The sequence below is a fragment of the Chanodichthys erythropterus genome, chromosome 15 (genome assembly GCF_024489055.1).
Source record: "Chanodichthys erythropterus isolate Z2021 chromosome 15, ASM2448905v1, whole genome shotgun sequence".
Taxonomy (NCBI): Eukaryota; Metazoa; Chordata; class Actinopteri; order Cypriniformes; family Xenocyprididae; genus Chanodichthys; species Chanodichthys erythropterus.
Genome location: NC_090235.1, coordinates 2,843,983 through 2,861,913, shown reverse-complemented (window position 1 = coordinate 2,861,913; position 17,931 = coordinate 2,843,983). Strand labels below are relative to the sequence as shown.

General features: G+C 36.6%; 2 protein-coding genes across 3 annotated transcripts; both read left to right on the top strand.

Moving 5' to 3' along the window:
* The first annotated feature begins 4 nt into the window (after nt 1-4).
* slc52a2 (solute carrier family 52 member 2) lies at nt 5-8,900 on the top strand. 2 transcript variants are annotated; one of them, XM_067411019.1, is made up of 5 exons: nt 5-201; nt 5,391-5,526; nt 5,663-6,512; nt 6,680-6,803; nt 7,468-8,900. In XM_067411019.1, the coding sequence occupies exons 2-5, from the start codon at nt 5,397-5,399 to the stop codon at nt 7,675-7,677; spliced, it is 1,314 nt and encodes a 437-aa protein (XP_067267120.1). In that variant the 5' UTR covers nt 5-201; nt 5,391-5,396; the 3' UTR covers nt 7,678-8,900. The 2 variants fall into 2 exon arrangements, with proteins under 2 accessions (XP_067267120.1, XP_067267118.1); XM_067411017.1 differs by lacking the exons at nt 5,391-5,526; nt 5,663-6,512; nt 6,680-6,803; nt 7,468-8,900 and adding exons at nt 1,206-1,321; nt 1,555-4,465.
* Nucleotides 8,901-9,023: 123 nt separating this feature from the next.
* slc52a3-2a (solute carrier family 52 member 3-2a) lies at nt 9,024-16,125 on the top strand. Its single transcript, XM_067411022.1, has 5 exons — nt 9,024-9,203; nt 10,343-10,375; nt 13,494-14,549; nt 14,795-14,918; nt 15,014-16,125. Exons 3-5 carry the CDS (start codon nt 13,537-13,539, stop codon nt 15,221-15,223), a joined length of 1,347 nt encoding a protein of 448 aa, XP_067267123.1. The 5' UTR covers nt 9,024-9,203; nt 10,343-10,375; nt 13,494-13,536; the 3' UTR covers nt 15,224-16,125.
* Nucleotides 16,126-17,931: the final 1,806 nt, after the last annotated feature.

The window sequence follows — 17,931 nt, the reverse complement described above, 5'->3', positions numbered from 1 at the left end:
AGGATGTAGAGTGGATCCTCCTCCGTTTACATGAAAATTATTACCTAAACGGAATCCCCAACTCTCTCCTTACACACTGCAAAGGGTCCAAAGAGAAAACCACGCTTCTCTACACACTGCAAAGTGTCCAAGGAGAAGACGCTACACAAAATACCTACATCTACTACAAAGCAAATAATACCGTCGCAGCACAATACATTGGTGAGTACAAAGATTTCACACTTACATATTACTGTTGTTGTTGAAAATGTATTAATTGCCCTTGGTACATTTTTGTGAATGCGTATTAAAGTTTTAAATATGTTTACTAAATAACGTTGCTTAAACGTCTTATCAATGGTAATCTCCAACAGAAATACCAATTCAACACAGACAGTATGTTTTCAAACTTCACGATACGGTGCATGTCGTGTTCTCGCGCGGTAAAGAGAACAAACACGAATAGTGAAAACATATTCTAGTTTCAGCCCTAGCACTTTTTAAAAAAAATAGTAAAACCAAAGCAATCGATATTTAGTCAATAATAGCAGGAAGTCGATTTTACGTCCCCTTTCCTAAAAAAAGTAGCCGCGTAAGCAAATGGAGCGTGAACATTTTGTTCCTTGAATATTCAAGGATAACTAACAAATAACTCGCTCAGTTGACAGATTATGTGACCTTGATTTACGCTAGTAAAGCTAGCAGTGATGCAACTGAACTTTTGCACCATTCTTTCAGTACTATTTTTGTCTTATGAATTCTGTTTATTCTCTTTTTGTGTGACTTGCACAACTGGTAATTTTCATAACCTTTACAATATTACACAGGAAACCACAGATACTATAGTTACTATAAACATTATAACGCCCTAAAATAATGGTGAATTAATTAACATGCAGTGTCTTTTTTCTGTTGATAGCATTGGCTAATACCAAGATAACAAACTTACCATGTTACCATAGTATCTTTATAATGTATAAAGAATTCGTCTTGTAAATCTAAGAACTGGAAAGGCAGAAGATGAGAGTTTAATTTTTTTTCTGTTTAAAACTGTTATAACCATGTAATACCAATAGGAAAATTAAGCTCTCAGACTGGTACACCTGTTGTAACGTGATTTAAAAAAATAAAAATAAAATAATATTTGTTGCACAATTAAGATCAACTGTGGACTACCATGCTCTGGTCGTTATTACTAAAACATATATCTGGCCTTTATTTGGAAGCGGGCTCACCGGATGGTTTAAAAATCAAGCCAAGCCACTTTGATGTTCAACTATGGAGGACCTGCAAGTCTTTGGTTCCTCTAGTGCAAGTGCTAAGACCATTGCTGCTGAGCTCAGTGAGTAACACTTTTTGTCTTGTTTTTTAATGACTTACACTCATAAACAAGCACCTTTTTTTTTTTTTTTTTTTTTTTTTTTTAAGTATCTGCTTTCTTATTTTTTATATCTCATACAATATAGTTATTTTCTTTACATAATGTATGCGTTACATGTTTACTTATATATACATATACACACACACACACACATGTAATATATTATAATAGTTTTGTTGTTTCATGTCTTGCAGAGGATGATTTTTACTCCAAGCTTGTTGATGACTTCCTTGGTGCTCATTACGGAGAGCTGATAGAGCTGGATGAAAAGCCCTGGAAAAACCGCATGTTGGTCCAAATTGGGCTGATGAGAGAGGAGCAAGATCTTTCATGGGTTGATTTGATACAATGGCTTCAAAAGATTATCCCAATGTTTCAGTCTGCTGATTTTCGAAGCCTGATTGAGAGAAACACCACGACAGCTTTGAGCTTAACTGGAGATGCCAGACAAAATTTTCTTGATTCAGATGTCAACTTCGAATTTGTTGGACCTATATGTGATAGCATCGGAATCGGAAGAAGAGATTTACTTGAAATGTCTGATTTTTCTGATCGTGCAAAATTAACTGGTCTCACAAATGGCCTAGTTCTCGAATTGACTAATTTTATTTCACGAGAGAAATTAGACCCGGTCGTCTTAGTGTCCTGGATTCGTAACTTTGAACCTTTATTTTGTAGTGATGGCAAGATTCAAAAAGCCTATAGGCTCCTACGAGCTAATCTCAAGAATTTCAGAATACAGTACCGCAACAATCAGAGGAGCCGAAAGAGGAGCCGTGGATTGCTGGATGAGTTTCTTCAGAGTCCATTTGATCTTGCTCCGGAAAGGGATGCTGATGATATTGAATACAGAAGGGTGGCAATGATCAAAGCACATCTAAGGAAGAAACGCCACATGTCCGTGCATAAGCCTTCTGCAGTCAAGGAGGAAGATGAACCCTTTGATATTTTGCAGACAAATGCCACTGTGAAATCTCCATTTCAGCATGAACCAAAGCAAATGCCCCATGTGATTGGTGTAAAAAGGGAACAGAGATCACAGAACCAACAAACATTGATACAGTCACTAGAAGATGTAGAAGAAGACCCAAGAAGTGACACGGGCGACAATGTAACTCTTCTTGATCTCTCTGTGCTGTCTTGGCAGAAGATTGCTGACGTGTATGGAGGAAAGAACGAAGCTGCTAAGGTGGCTTCAATGGATCTACTTCAGAATCACTTCTCAGCAATGCTGAAGGAAGATGCAAACCTGAGATCTCTCGATGACAAAGTCAAAGAAAGCACCCATCCAATAGTGCCACCTTTGAATTTCCTGCGCTACATCTGCCAATTCCTTTTCGAACTTATTGATGTAACTGAGCAGCAAATGATATCATTTGGAAGAGACCTTGTGAACACCACAGGCGAGAAACTGGGACGTGACAAGCACCCCAGATTTCAGAGTTTTGTCAACTTCGATGAGAGCGCCGTGACTCGTTACATTCACATGGCTTCTGAAATTTTATGTCCAAGTGAGGAGACCAATCCAAACTACCGCAGGCACTGGCTTGCTTTTTGCCTCGAGAGAAAAAACCCTTCCAGACTACCTATAAATCGGTCGAATCGTGTCATTAACTACTTTGAGGCAGCTGCCGGACTCATTCACCATCATGAAGATGTTGTTCTTTTTGTATCTGACCTGCAGCTTCTGAATGACAACTCAAATATCCTGTTGGAGAGCGTCAATGCTGATGCAAACGACGAGGCTTTGCAGGCGCTAGTCTGTGTTGTTGCGATTGTCTACCTTAAAGTCTTGGGACCCTTTTGGCAGCTTCTGAAGAGTGATGGAGAATATCCTCTTTTCAGTAGGTACATCCTTTGCCTGTACGAAAAGCTCTTGGAATGGTCGCAAGATGCCAGTTGCCTTTTGCAACCAGAAGCATTTCTGAATGCATTCTTACAGGTTCCAATGCAAGAGGGGACTTTTGAAGGAGTGTTCAGATATTGTCGTGCTAATGCAGAAAACCAGTTCGGTACTCTCATGAGGGCTTGTTTGCAGAGGATGATGAAAGCCCTCGCAGCTGTACTGGAGGACAATCTCAAAGATTTCTTACCTGGCGGCGAGTACTGCAAAGATCAGCCTAGTGATATAGCTGTTCAAATGGCAAACTGCACATTTTCACAGCTGATGGGTGAGTACCCCTTCGGTCATGGGTACCCTTATGAGAAGACCAGGCCTGATAAAACTCAAGCCAAAGGTTGCGCTTCCGAAGGGACAGAACAAGAACCTGCTTCCCGAATGACGACAGATGAACCTACATCACCATCGGTCACATTATCACCTGCCACATCCATTCAAAAGCAGCAACAAGCGTCAAAACACTACTCCATGTTTGAAGGAGCAAATCTCAATGCTGCAAAAAAAATGAAGGTGTCTAGACTAAAGCAAAAGGCTCAGGATCACATTTATAAGAAAATGATTGTTGGAGCGGTTTCAAAATACGGCGGGCCATGTAAAAGCAAACAAGATGTGGAACGATTGCTTAAAAAACTACAAGGTGCAAGCCATGCACATACACGTGAGGTAATTCGCTGTGAGCTGAACTACCAAAAGAGCATCTTGGGTTCCAGAGACAAAAAGCTAAATCACATTGGTTTCTCTTTGAATGACATGGTTTCTACACTGAAGGACATCCTGCCAAATGAGAGAGTTATAATTACATCACCAGGTGAAAATGTGCTTGATCACACAGAGATTCAAGAGACCCTGACGCAAACAACATCCGCAGACCCTCAAAGCACATCCACTAGTCAGCAAACTCAACAAACTGACAGTAGTATTGATATAAAGAAAAGAAAGCTTTTTGCCCCTTGTTACAGGCAGAACTTTGAGTTTCTTTGATTGTTTTAATACTACGGAATATGTTACTTCACTTTCAATAGTTTCTTGATTTTGTTTTTCTCCATATGGATCAGATATTTGTTCTCAGATGTTTTGTTATAAACAAGCGTGTTCTCTTATACTTAAGAGATTGCTAGACCTTTTGAAATAGGGAATTATTGAATTTTGAACTTAAGTTTTTCAACATTTGTTTTTATAGAAGTTTCATTGCAAAATAAAAAAGTTTTTAGAAACCTACTTGTTGTGTTTTTTTTTTACTACAATACAACTATTAATACTACAACCAATAATAATAATTTTATTATTATTGATAATGTACATTATTATTATATTTATAATGTATGCTCTATATATCAATAGTATATATTTATATAATATTTGCATATTCATACATGTATATAATTATATAAATGTTTGGAATAACTATGATATTTTACAAATATGTTAAAGTAACATGTTATGTTACAGTAGAAATGTTAAATAAAAGATGTCACAATAAAATAATTTATAATCTAAATCTTTTTTTTTTTTTTAATTATGGTCTGTAAATCTTTCTGTTCAAGAATCTTCCACTTGCAGTAATGAACGTTTTACAGACCTTAGACTCATCCATCTATTCATCAATCTAAAAAAAAAAAAAAAAAGTAAATAATTTACCATCTACTATTTAATTTCTTTTTCCATTTCAACCTTTTTTAATCAATGTTACATGTGTATTTTTCTTTAAAAGCCCTCTGGCATCTCATATAACATTTTCTCTGTTTGGCAATTACTGTTCATTTAAGCTGAGCAAATTTAATTTTAAATTATAAAAACAGGAAATGGTCATCTCACAAAGCAACAATTCATTATATGTAATGTTTTAAACAGATTTAGTAACAGATCTATTTTAATATTAAAATACTAAATGAATATTTTATATCTCATTGCAATAATTTAGCATTTCAAGCATTTCAGTGATGGTCATGACTAGTCTTTAACTTTATTTAGTTTAAACACAATCCACATCAAATAACACAGTTTAGGATGAGGAATGTACTCAATTGTAAAACTGTTGCTATTTTGACCAATCTATTCCTTCAAATACAGTCAAAAGAAATGGGTGTAAGAAAAGTGCAATGCTCTAACTTAACCGTGCCCTTTTTCTAGACATAAATGGCAGATACATGGTGGAATCATGCCATCGTTACACACATTTTGGTGGCCCTGTTTGGAATGGGCTCATGGATCTCTGTGAACTCATTTTGGGTTGAGCTGCCAGTTGTTGTAGAAGTTCTACCTGAAGGTAATTAGTGTTTTAAAAAACATACCATTATTACTTATTTTAATAAAACTTTAATGTGTCCTACAGCTGTACCAAGTAGATACTGTATTTATTATCCTGACAACAGTAGAACTTAAAACATGTCCTTTCTTTATAGGGTGGAACTTGCCAGCCTATCTTTCAGTGCTGATTGCATTTGGGAATTTGGGTCCAGTGGCTGTCACTTTAACCCACCACTTTGCTCCAGGACAGCTAAATGAACGTGTGGTCATCCACATCATACAAGTGCTAGCGGTGGTTGCAGCTGCATTTCTTGCTCTCTTTTGGTCCCAGGTGGTCACGGTTGCTGGAGAGCCTAGATCTGTCCCATTCCTGCTGCTTACTTTTATACTGTCATTTGTCTGCTGCACTTCCAACGTCACCTTCTTACCCTTCATGTTTCGTTACCCTTCACAATACATCCGGACGTTCTTTGTCGGACAGGGTCTTGGCGCACTCTTTCCCTGTGTAGTCGCTTTGGGGCAGGGTGTAGGGAAACTAGAGTGTGTTGAGACGTCCAACGGCACAAAGCCCCTCTATCTCAAGGAAAACTTCCCTGCTCAGAACTTCTTCTGGTTCTTGTTTGTGATGCTTGCGATTTCGGCCCTTTGTTTCCTGGCTCTGACGCACAGAGTGGTCACCCAGACTGAGTTAGCAGAAGTTCCGAAGACTGAGCAGGAAACAGCGAAAATGGAGGAGACACACCCTTTACAAAATGGAAGTTCACCAGTTTCTGAGGAACAAGTTGAAGTTGAAAAACAGACTCCTGTTGTGGCATTCTGGACGTCACGCAATGTCTATCTGCTCCTGTTGCTGGGAATATCTAATGCTCTGTCCAACGGTGTGCTGCCATCAGTGCAGAGTTTCTCCTGTCTGCCTTATGGCACAATGACCTTTCACCTCTCTGTCGTCTTGGGCAACATTGCAAACCCTCTGGCCTGCTTTGTGGCCATGTTTGTCCTACTTAGGTAAGTCCTTGATGAGTTTTTTTTGGTGTGCATAACAGTAGTGTAAAAAAATGTTAGTGTTCCTGTTCTTTAAATTCTGCTCCTGTACAATTTGTTTTTGAATTGTGTGATGTGTTGTTAATTTAGTAGATTTTTAGAATTGAAATTGATTAAAGGTTTCATTACAGGTCCAGTGTTGGTCTCGGTATGATGTCACTAGGAGGCTGTATTTTTGCAGCCTATCTCATGGCCTTGGCAGCACTGAGCCCCTGCCCACCACTTTTAGGAAGTCAGTCTGGAGTCGCTCTAGTGGTTAGTAACTGTCTCATTACTGGGTGGAAGAGGAACTCACTAAGAATGAATCTCTTAAAATGTTGAAATGTTGTGCTTTTTACTGCACCACTGATATATCACGTGCAAATTCCACATGCAAAAGTGGCGCAACTCTTTATTGAATTCGACACACTCTGTTCATAAAGAAAGTCAAAAGTAATCCTAAACCTTAAAATATTTCTACGACCCATTTTGCAATAATTATCTTTATAGTACAAGCACATTTTAAAGAAAAAAAAAACAATCTGTTGGAGTCAACAGTTTTATACTTGCTTGTTACACTTCATTATAAGCAAGTAATTGTTAAAGCATTTAAAATTTATATATTTTTATATAAAATAAATAATATAATGAATTAATTATACTTATAATACCAACATTGTAATATAATAATATTTAATATTATTTCTAATTAAATGATTTTAAGGGCAAATGACAGTGTGCCACAGATGCTGTCGACCTATAGCTCTATTTATCCCAGAACATTCCTTGAATTTCTTTCATTATTGATCTTTTCCTGTCACAGTCACCCATTCATTCACCACACATAATACACGCTGTATCTGTAAATACAGTATATAAGTAATTCTAGTAAACTGTATAATTTTTTTTAATAGAAGCCTATAATTCTTTCACCTTTTAGATCATATCCTGGATCATCTTCACTGGCCTTTTCTCTTACCTGAAGGTGGTCATTGGGACTCAGCTTCATGAAGCAGGACATGCAGCTCTGCTCTGGTGTGGAGTCTTCATCCAGGCTGGCTCTCTTATTGGAGCCTTTACGATGTTCCCTTTAGTCAGTGTGTACCAGGTCTTTCAGCGAGCCCAGGACTGCACTGATGTCTGCAGTTAATATTTCATCACTGGATTTTACGTTCAGTTCACCCCATGCCTTTATATAACAGGTATCACTTCACGGGGGACTCTACAATGGAAAGGGATGGTAAAACTGATGCCTTCACTGGACAGTTCAAGTTAATGAGCTACACTTGATCACATTGCCTATCTTTGTGTTACCTGATGGCACATTGAGAATGTGAAAAATATGTGGTTGATACAAATGAGTCACTGAAAGTGTGTGTGAACGCCTTAATCTATATTAAGTGTGGGATTGTTTTCATGCACTAAGACATTTTTGGTTGGAATTCAGAGCAGGTTTGATTTCATAATAGAAACCTCAATATCACCATGCCAGAAAATGTTTAGCCCAGAAATCAAAGTCAGCGATCTATAGCCACAATGTACACTATGCCAATGAGTAGACTTGTACTATATGTTTCATCTGTGTAGTATTATGCACAGCATTTTGTTTATTAGCAAGTTGATCATTGCATTTAATTGCAAATCAGGTAAGTGGATATTATTCCTAGGCGAAAAACTTTTTTTTTTATGACTCCAAGCTGAAACTGTTTTGTTGACCACAATCAAAAAAAATGTGTATCATCACATTCCAATGTGAATGACTTTTTAGTTTTCTGGATTTAGATCTAGACACACACTCTGCTGAATATATCTGTAAAATAATTTAGTTTTAATGTTTATAAGTCTAAATGTACTATTGACATGTCAGACCTGTAATATCTGCCATGTGTGATGCTGCCATGTTTTACCTTTTTGATTTTGATTATTTTTTGATTAATTTAGATGTGAGGCCAGTATTTTAATTGATTAATATCATGCATTCTTCAGCTGCTGCTGTTATTATGCACTTTTTTTATTTCTTTATTTTTTTTATTTTTGACAAATATCCATGAAATAAGAATTCAGAAATGTCTTTTTTGTTTTGACACTAATTATTCAGGGCATTAATTGTATAAATTCAGAATGAGCTTTATGAGAGCTGGAAATTTTAATGCGGGCACTAATCGCATTCCTGACATCTAATTAATATTGCTTAGCAGTTCCATGCTGTGGATACTGTTCCTACATATAATTATAAATAATTTTCCCTCAAGTCTTCATTGACTGAAAATATTATATGGCATCATGGATCTGTTATATGCTGTTTTGAATGTGTTTACATGTGCTTATGCCCTTTGAATGTGCATTGTTATAAGATCTCACAGCTTTATAAGTAATAAATGGTTCTTTCAACAAAAGTGGAATGCTGTGACTGATATAAAACCAGTTGTGGAGTTTATCAGTCGAGGGCGTCAATAGGCCCAATTTAGGAGGACTTTGGCCACCCCAAATTTCCTCCCAGCCCCCATAAAATTGTGTGATTAACTCAGTAATCTGTATGCTAACTCGTGATCGCGTAAATCCCTTTCAAAACATATGAAAACGGCGGCAGACTTCGGCTCCACTCCGTATTCAGCAGCAACTCTCTGCGTTTTTCAGCGTGTACTTCAATCCGCAGCGGCAGAAGCAGAGAACAAGGTGTGTACATTTCGTAAAAGATTGTCATGACATATACATCTGTGTAGTTGTTTGTCATAAATGCAGTTTTAGGTAATATGATGCGCGAGCAATTCAACACCGTTTTCCATCCACTGCAAAACGTTTTCACACCTTTTTCCTCTAGTGGAGCGCTTCACACACAATATAGGCTACTTTAGAAAACGATAATGCTATTTTTATCTGAAAATGTAATTTTTTAATTATTAAATTGGCAAATTAAATAATAATAATGATAATCATAGTAATAATAAGCCTTTCTAGGGGACCTTTGAGACTTTGTGACTTTTTCTACTCTTTATTGGCTACTAAAAGTACAACAAAATTGCTAAAATTTGCATATTCTTTTTTATTTATTTATTTATTTTTTAACACCAAACAACAAGGTCTTATTTGTTAACATGAAGAAACAATGAACAGTACATTTGTTACAGTAGCCTATTTATTCATCTTTGGTTAATAGAAATACAGTCATTCATTGTTTATTCATGTTAGTTCACAGTGCATTAACTAAGTTAATAAATACAACTTTTGATTTTAATAATGTAGGCCTATTAAACATTGAAATTAACATTAACTAAGAATATTAAATGCTGTAGAAGTCAGACCCAGCATCAAGGATGGGGGTGGGGATGAGGGGGCTATATGTTCTGAAAATAAAAAGAAATGATTTAATATGGGACAAATTAAACATATTGCCAGCAGTAAAATAAGGTTTGTCTATATTCTTAATAAAATATATACAATACTAACTGGTTATTTAAAAATGTCGTAAATAATGGTGTTGACAACCACTAAACCAATTATTTAAAACAATTAAATATTTTAAAACTATAAACTATAGAAAACTACACAAGACCACAGTTTGTTTGTTTGTTTTACAATCATCAGCACTTGTATTGTTTTTTTTTTTACCACATTATTGCATAACATGATGGTCACAGTTAAACTTTTACTGAAGCTGAGTTGGTCTGACTTACTTGCATTATAATAAATTACTACAAATTACACATTATCCAGTTATCCCTTTCCTTAACATCAGCTGACAGGTGTCATGGTTGGCTAGAATGGGCACACCCACTGATGCACAGGATATAAGACACATTTTTCTTGTTGTACAGGTCAATGTCTCCATTTGATTAGCCTCGGATCATGTGAGTACCTGTCAGATTTCTCATACATGTTATTATGGAATCTTTTTTCTCTCATTTACTTTATTCATTGCTACATACTCCTTTCTGTTATTTAATTTTACATGACCATAAGTCAATATAACATTATTTATTGTTAAATAATGAAATGCTTTTTTCAAATGTTGCATGCTATGTAGTGTTTATGATCAGTATAATCATTATAAATGAACTGCTCATGCTACAACTATAACACACATGCACAAAAATCTCATGATTGTATACCCTCCAGTGACCGAACCTACTCGCTGCACACAGACTAATACTCAAACCACTATGACAGTGACAACCACAAACGGCATAAAGATGAGCTTTCCAAAATGACAAATAGCTAAAAAATGCTTGTTGTTTTTTGCACACTGATTTTATTTAGAATATATTCTGTTTTTTCCCACATTGATGTAGCCTGCCTAATTTTGATTTGTTTTAACTTCTGTTCACTTTTGAACAAAGTTTTGTCCCACTTTTTGCAGTCTGTTTTTGTTGCACTAAATAAAGGTAGACCTATTTATAGTTATATACTTGACATGAAATTGCAAGAACAAATTTCCTTTGTTTGTGAATATATGTGTACATTGATTTAATGCTATGACAGTTATTACATGCCCATTTTCAAGATCTTACCTAGAGCCCCTACAAACCTCCTGTTATCAATGCTCTCTGATTTGACCTTGATAGCCCTTCTGCAAATAAGCACAATCTTCCTGACTTTGTTCTTAAAATACATTGGCACAACATCAAAGTAATAGTTAGACAATGCGCCACTCACTACAGATGTTACTGAATAACTTCACTTTAGCAGATGATTCTTGTCCAAAGTGAAAGTACACTGACACTGACTTAAGGGTCAATAGCCTGGAGTGCCCTTGGATTAAATGTTTTGCTTAAAGGGTTAGTTCACCCAAAAATGAAATTTATGTCATTAAATACTCACCCTCAATTCAATCCTCACCCGTAAGACCTGTACGTTTTTTTTTATCCTCAATAGAAAGCAACAAAATGACCACATTCAAGGTCCAGAAAAGTAGTAAAAAACTTAAACTGTTAAAAATAGTCAACGTGACTACAGTGGTTCAAACTTAATGTTATAAAGCGACAAGAATTCTGTTTGTGCACAAAACCAAAGCAAAAATAATGACTTTATTCAACAAATTTGTCTTAAAAAGTATTCTTGTCATTTTATTAAAGGTGCTCTAAGCGATCCTGGGTGGAGTAACTTCCTGTTGACGTTCGAAATGTTGTCAAACAAAACAGAGGCTAGCTAGACCCTCCCTCCTCCTCCTCCTTGTCGGTTATTGGCTGGATCGTGTTTATTATGATTCGTGGTCCAGGCTGCACCAGTTTGTTTTTATTGGCGTTTTCGGAGCTTGTGGCGACTACAGAGTTTTTTTACAGTGTGTTCAGGGGACAGGCAGCTAGCGGATTGTGAGGAGATGTTTGCTGTTTGTGACAAAAAATGTTTTGGCCTAAAAACGTGTGACATCACTTAGAGCACCTTTAAGGTTGAAGGTTGAAATAGTCACGTTGACTATTGTAACAATGTCTTACTTTTCTGGACCTTGATTATGATAATTTTGTAGCTTTCTCTTGAGGATAAAAAAAACTCTTGGATTTCATCCAAAATATCTTAATTTTTTTTTCCAAAGATGAACAAAGGTCTTACAGGTTTGGAATGACTTGAGGGTGAGTACTTAATTTTCATTTTTGAACTAGTGAACTAAACCTTTAAAGGTGAAATATGTAAATTTATTTATAAAATAAATTTTAGGAGGATCTCTTGACAAATGCAATAAAACATGCATAACTATGTTCCCTTCACTCGTACTGCATATGGGGAAAGTCTCTTTTTTCCCCGTTACTGAAGCCTTTTTCAAAAATGCAGTGTAACTGCACCGTCATTGGGTTCGGCGACTTCGGCCTTCTCACTTGTCCACTGGTTCCATATCGGTGCCCAAGACAAGTCCAGTCGTTCCCTGCCGTGGCACGGCGCAGTTGAATTCATATGTAGTATGAGTGAAGTATCGAAAGGGAAAGTACTTGGTTACTAACGTAACCTCAGTTCCCTGAGTCCTGAGTCCTGAGTCCTGAGTCCTGACACGAGGCTACAGCTTCAGTGTCATCGCTTCAGTCGAATGACCTGAAATCCTATGGCGAAATGCCTGCTTATATAGCCCTAAACCCCACCCATTTCGGCGGGAATATTCACGCGCTTTGTCACCATAGGCCGCTCAGCTATGCTGCGCCGTCATTGGTTCAACAACTTGTCTATGATTGAACCAATGATGGTGCAGTTACACTGCGTTATTGAAAAAGGCTTCAGTAATGGGGAAAAAGGAGACTTTCCCCTTGTTAGTAACGTTAGTAACCGAGTACGTTTTCAGTGGTGTATAAAGACCTTACATAATGTTTTTATTACCTTAGAATGAGCCATTTTTGAGAACTTGACTGCACCAAAATTGGAATTTAAAGGGTTAGTTCACCCAAAAATGAAAATATTGTCATTTATTACTCACCCTCATGTCGTAAGGCCTTCATTCATCTTCGGAACGAATCGAATCAGTGATTTGGATCTCCTATTAAATGGCTAAACTGCTGAAATCACGTGACTTTGGCGCTCCGAGTCACTGATTCGATTCGTAAAGCTCCGAAGCATTGTTTTGAAATCGCCCATCACTATATTGTTGAAAAGTCGTTATTTTGGTGCACAAAAAGTATTCTCTTCACTTTATAATATTAACATAGAACCACTGAACTCACATGAACTGATTTAAATATGTTTTTAGTACCTTTATAAATCTTGAGAGAGTGTCATTGCTGGCTATGCAGGCCTCACTGAGCCATCAGATTTAATCATAAATATCTCAATTTGTGTTCTGAAGATGAATGAAGGCCTTACGACATGAGGGTGAGTAATAAATGACATTACTTTCATTTTTGGGTGAACTAAACCTTTAAAGATGAAGTGTGTAATTTCTACTCCACTAGTGACACCAAGTGGAGTTGCAAAAATAATTTAGAATAATAAGTCTTAATTGAATGAAATTCTGTTGGTTACTAACTGTATTGTTTTTCTTTTCTGAAGACGTTTAGGGTAAGAATTCTAAGGAATACTGATCTTAGTCATCATGGCCACGTCCATCCTCACCCATGTTTTGGCCGTTCTGTTTGGCATGGGCTCCTGGGTTACCATCTGTGGTCTGTGGGTGGAGCTGCCCTTAATCGTTCCACAGGTACCTGAGGGCTGGTATCTTCCCTCCTACCTCTCTGTTATTGTCCAAATGGCCAACATCGGACCTTTGTTTGTCACACTAATGCACCGCTTCCGCCCAGGAACGCTCAGCGAAACAGCGGTTATCTATTTTATTGTTGGTTTCGGGATACTGGCCAGCCTCTTCCTGGCTTTCTTTTGGAGTGAGACGGTAGTGGTGCAAGGTGTGGAGCGCAGCGTTCCTCTCCTGCTCCTCGTCTTCTTCATCTCCATAGTGGACTGCACTTCTTCGGTGACGTTCCTTCCCTTCATGATGCAGCTCAAGGCAAAATATCTCATGACTTATTATATAGGAGAAGGCCTGAGCGGTCTTGTCCCGGCTTTAGTGGCGATGGTTCAAGGTGTAGGTGTGATGGAATGTGTCAATGCATCTCAAATCCTCAGATCCAATGAAACGCATCTTAATAAGTCTGAAATAGATGCTAACTACCTTGTGCCTCACTACCAACCAGCTAATTTTTCAGTCGAAGCCTATTTTTTCTTCCTGACTGCTATGATGGTGGTTTGTTTAGTGGCATTCTTACTTTTGAACTACCATCCAGCTGTGGCTCGAGAGCGCCCCAGTAACTCAAATGGAAGTGGAAACCATATATCCCGCTGGAAAAACAAGAAATCTGAACAGAAACCAATGATGCGTTCTCAAAAGGCGAAACCCAGGAGCAGGTTTGGGACAGGGACGTACACTTGGATACAAGTAGTGTACATCTACATTATCCTAGCATGGGTAAACGCTCTGACCAATACTGGTTTGCCATCAGTCCAGTCCTACTCATGTTTACCATATGGAAACCAGGCCTATCACTGGTCAGCCACTATGGCGAATGTTGCCAATCCTATAGCTTGCTTCATCACCATGTTTTACACTCAAAGGTGAGCTACATTATGATAAAACAATGATTGCATGGGGAGTAATTAGATTTCTTTTGTTGTTCATTTGAAGAATATATGATGTAACTCTACAATATCATGCTTACCAAACAAATATAAGGACATGAAATAATGATCAAGTAAAATTTTTCAACATTGATATATTAAAATGATTTCTGAAGGATCATGTGACACTAAAACTCAGAAATAGATAACTTTTCCTCAACTCTTTGTTACATTCTGAACAGGTCTTTAGTGCTGATGGGAGTTCTCACTTCTATTGGTTCTCTTATTGGAGTTTACATTATGGGCATGGCTGTGTTGAGTCCCTGTCCACTGCTTGTTAATGAGACTTCTGGAACAGTCATTATTGTGAGTATTTGTATTTATTTTTAATATAAGAAGTGTTTTTGCTTGATCTATTTTTTTGTTTCTTTTTGTATATTTAGTAATCCTATGTTTTACAGGTGTTGGCGTGGTTCTTTTTTATTTTCGTCCTATCCTACGTAAAGGTGATTGTTGCTGTAATCTTGCGAGATGAAGGTCACAGCGCTCTCGTGTGGTGTGGAGCAGTAGTGCAGTTGGGCTCAATGTTGGGGGCAGTGACTATGTTTCCCTTGGTCAATATATATGACTTTTTCATTTCAGGTGACCCATGTAACACTAATTGTCAATGAAAAATGGGATCTGCAAATTATACTATATATATTACTAAAATTCATTCTTAATTGTGGAGCATATGTAAAGTATTACAATTTTATATTAGACTTTAATATAATTAGTAATTTGCTTAAAACTAATTTAAAATATTTTATGTACATTTAACAATGTAAATTATGTAAAATAAGCTTGCTTTTAATGTCTATTTTAGATGTTTTTAGTATATTAACAATGTTTGTAAAGTGTTTTGATGCTGACTTCTTTATTATTATTATTATTATTATTATATTAAATTTTCTTATTTATCCATTTATTTGTTTTTAACATCCTAATCATGAATGGGAGTAAGAATATTTTCAATGCCAGATTTGCCAGAATTGCCAGAATCATCAAATGTCCACTAGGAGGCGGTAACGGTCTACAATGAATATTGTTCATTTAGATCAGTTTTCACCCATGAGCAGAGGGTTACTAACTAGGGGACCTCAGTAAACTAGTTTCAGAATGTCTTAAAATTCTTAATTATTAAAATTAAGTCACCTCGTATTCTTGTTTATCAGTAAAACTAGATATAATGTACAGTATAAGTAAAACATGTAACATGCATTGGATTTTTTATATGGAGAAAAATCAGGAAGGTTTTTGATTTGTCCCCTTAACATTTGTATAAAGTGATCTAAAATGTTTCTAATGAATTCCCCAATATAAACATTTACTTGCCTTTAAAATATTATAGTTGAGTTTAAGTTATGAATAATGTCAGGGGGAAAAAATCCTGCATCTAAAGAATTTCTGCTGCATCAAGACAACAGCATTTATTTTTTCTTTCCTTTACAGAAAAGGAAGAACCTGTTAGGCAGTAAAAACTGTTTATGATTCTTCAATGTATTGACAGTCTTAGTTTCTTTTAATAAAAATGGAAAACAGGCTTATATTATTGTCATAATTTCAGCAGAAGAAAACCGGCCTTTGTTGGGTGGCCTCGAATATTGACTTTGACAATGCGTGGACAAGTTAGAAAGTTTGAGAACCACTGATATTAGTCTTTTTTCAGTATGCAAAGTCATTGAATTGAGCAGATCTTAATCAGTGTTGCAATATTACAATATACAATTTAAAATACTTAGTCTTAAAGGGATGTTTCACCCAAAAATTAATTTGTCTGAAAGCCATCCTAGGTGTGTGAATTTCTTCTTTCTGATAAACACAATTGGAGTTCTATTAATAAATATCCTGACGCATGCATCCAGGCCTTATAATGGTGAACGGCCTTCTGAAGCGAAACGATACGTTTGTGTAAGAAAAATATCCGTATTTAACAAGTTATAAAGTAAAATATCTAGCTTCCGCCAGACCGCCTTCTGTATTCAACTTAGGAAGAAAGTGTAAAGCCTCTCACAGATCTTAACGCTCACGCTACATCCTAAAAACAGGAAAACAGAAAAAAAAATTATGCCAGAATAAATAAGCAGTGTCAAGGCCCCGGTATACAAATAAAGTTCTTTTTCGTTCTTCATTTAGGGGTAAAACGAAGTTTGAAATGCGTGACCAGCGATATACTGTAATCGAACATCTGACGCTGCCCACACTGCTGAGATTGACGTTTAGATGAATATGTAAATACGTGCTGTACACTTTCTTCTCAGTAATAAAACAAACCCAACAAAAATGAGAAAATAGCAAGCATTTTTTTATAGAAAGCATCAGAAAAGCGTCTGATCATAACAATATGGGAATGTTAACACAAGCTCTGCAAATTAGCACTCCGGTCACGTCACGTCTTCATATAGCACTTTATTCAATAGATTGCTTAAAATCAAACAGCTTTACAGTATCAAACATGAAAAACAGTGTCAGTGCCTCATTTTTTTTACAAGCACAACTTCATTTTGTACTAAAAAGCGTCTATCCAGTGTGTTCATGTTTTCACCTGCGGAGATCTTACCTTAACGATCTCAAACAGACGAAATGAGAACAGAGATCAGAGAACAGCTCCACGCGAGTGAAGGCGTAGCCTCCGCGCACACCTCCTATTACGTTATCGACACTGACCAATGGTAGTACAGTGTTTTGCAGCCTGCAAGCTGTTTCGAACTTCCAAAAAGAACACCAAACGAACTTTGTTTTGGCCTGATTTTGTTCGAAATGACGTCACATCAGTTCATTCTTTGATTTCGTTTGAAGTATACCGGGGCCTTTAGGGGTAACGCATTACAAGTAACGCAAGTTACGTAATCAGATTACTTTTTCCAAGTAACTAGTAAAGTAATGGATTACTTTTAAATTGACAACAAAAAGTAACACAAGTTTTCCCATTTATTGACTGTACATTGAATACAGAAGGTGGTCTAGAAGAAGCTAGATATTTTACTTCATAACTTGTTAAATATTTCGCTTTGATTCAGAAGGCCTTTATTACCACCACAGAGCCGTGTGGAATATGTTTATGATGGATGGATGTGGATGGAGACACTTTCTTCAGCTCATACTCATGAAACCTGTTTACTGCCATTATAAATCTCGGCTGCATCAGGATATTTATTAATATTTATCCGATTGTGTTCATCAGAAAGAAGAAAATCATATACACCTAGGATAGCTTGAGGGTGAGTAAAGCTTGGGCTAATTGTCATTTGAAAGTGAACTAATCCTTTAATTTCACTTTTGGTGTTAAAGGGCCTTTACATTTGCCCAATTTATTTTTTTTTTTGTTATTAAAAAGCAA

Bases quoted from the DNA above. Each gene is read 5' to 3' on its own strand.
- slc52a2 (XM_067411017.1), top strand. From the start codon at position 1,258: ATGGAGGACCTGCAAGTCTTTGGTTCCTCTAGTGCAAGTGCTAAGACC. The intron at 1,322-1,554 runs GTGAGTAACACT...CATGTCTTGCAG, and splicing joins GACCATTGCTGCTGAGCTCA to AGGATGATTTTTACTCCAAG.
- slc52a3-2a (XM_067411022.1), top strand. From the start codon at position 13,537: ATGGCCACGTCCATCCTCACCCATGTTTTGGCCGTTCTGTTTGGCATG. The intron at 14,550-14,794 runs GTGAGCTACATT...CATTCTGAACAG, and splicing joins ACCATGTTTTACACTCAAAG to GTCTTTAGTGCTGATGGGAG. The intron at 14,919-15,013 runs GTGAGTATTTGT...TATGTTTTACAG, and splicing joins CTTCTGGAACAGTCATTATT to GTGTTGGCGTGGTTCTTTTT.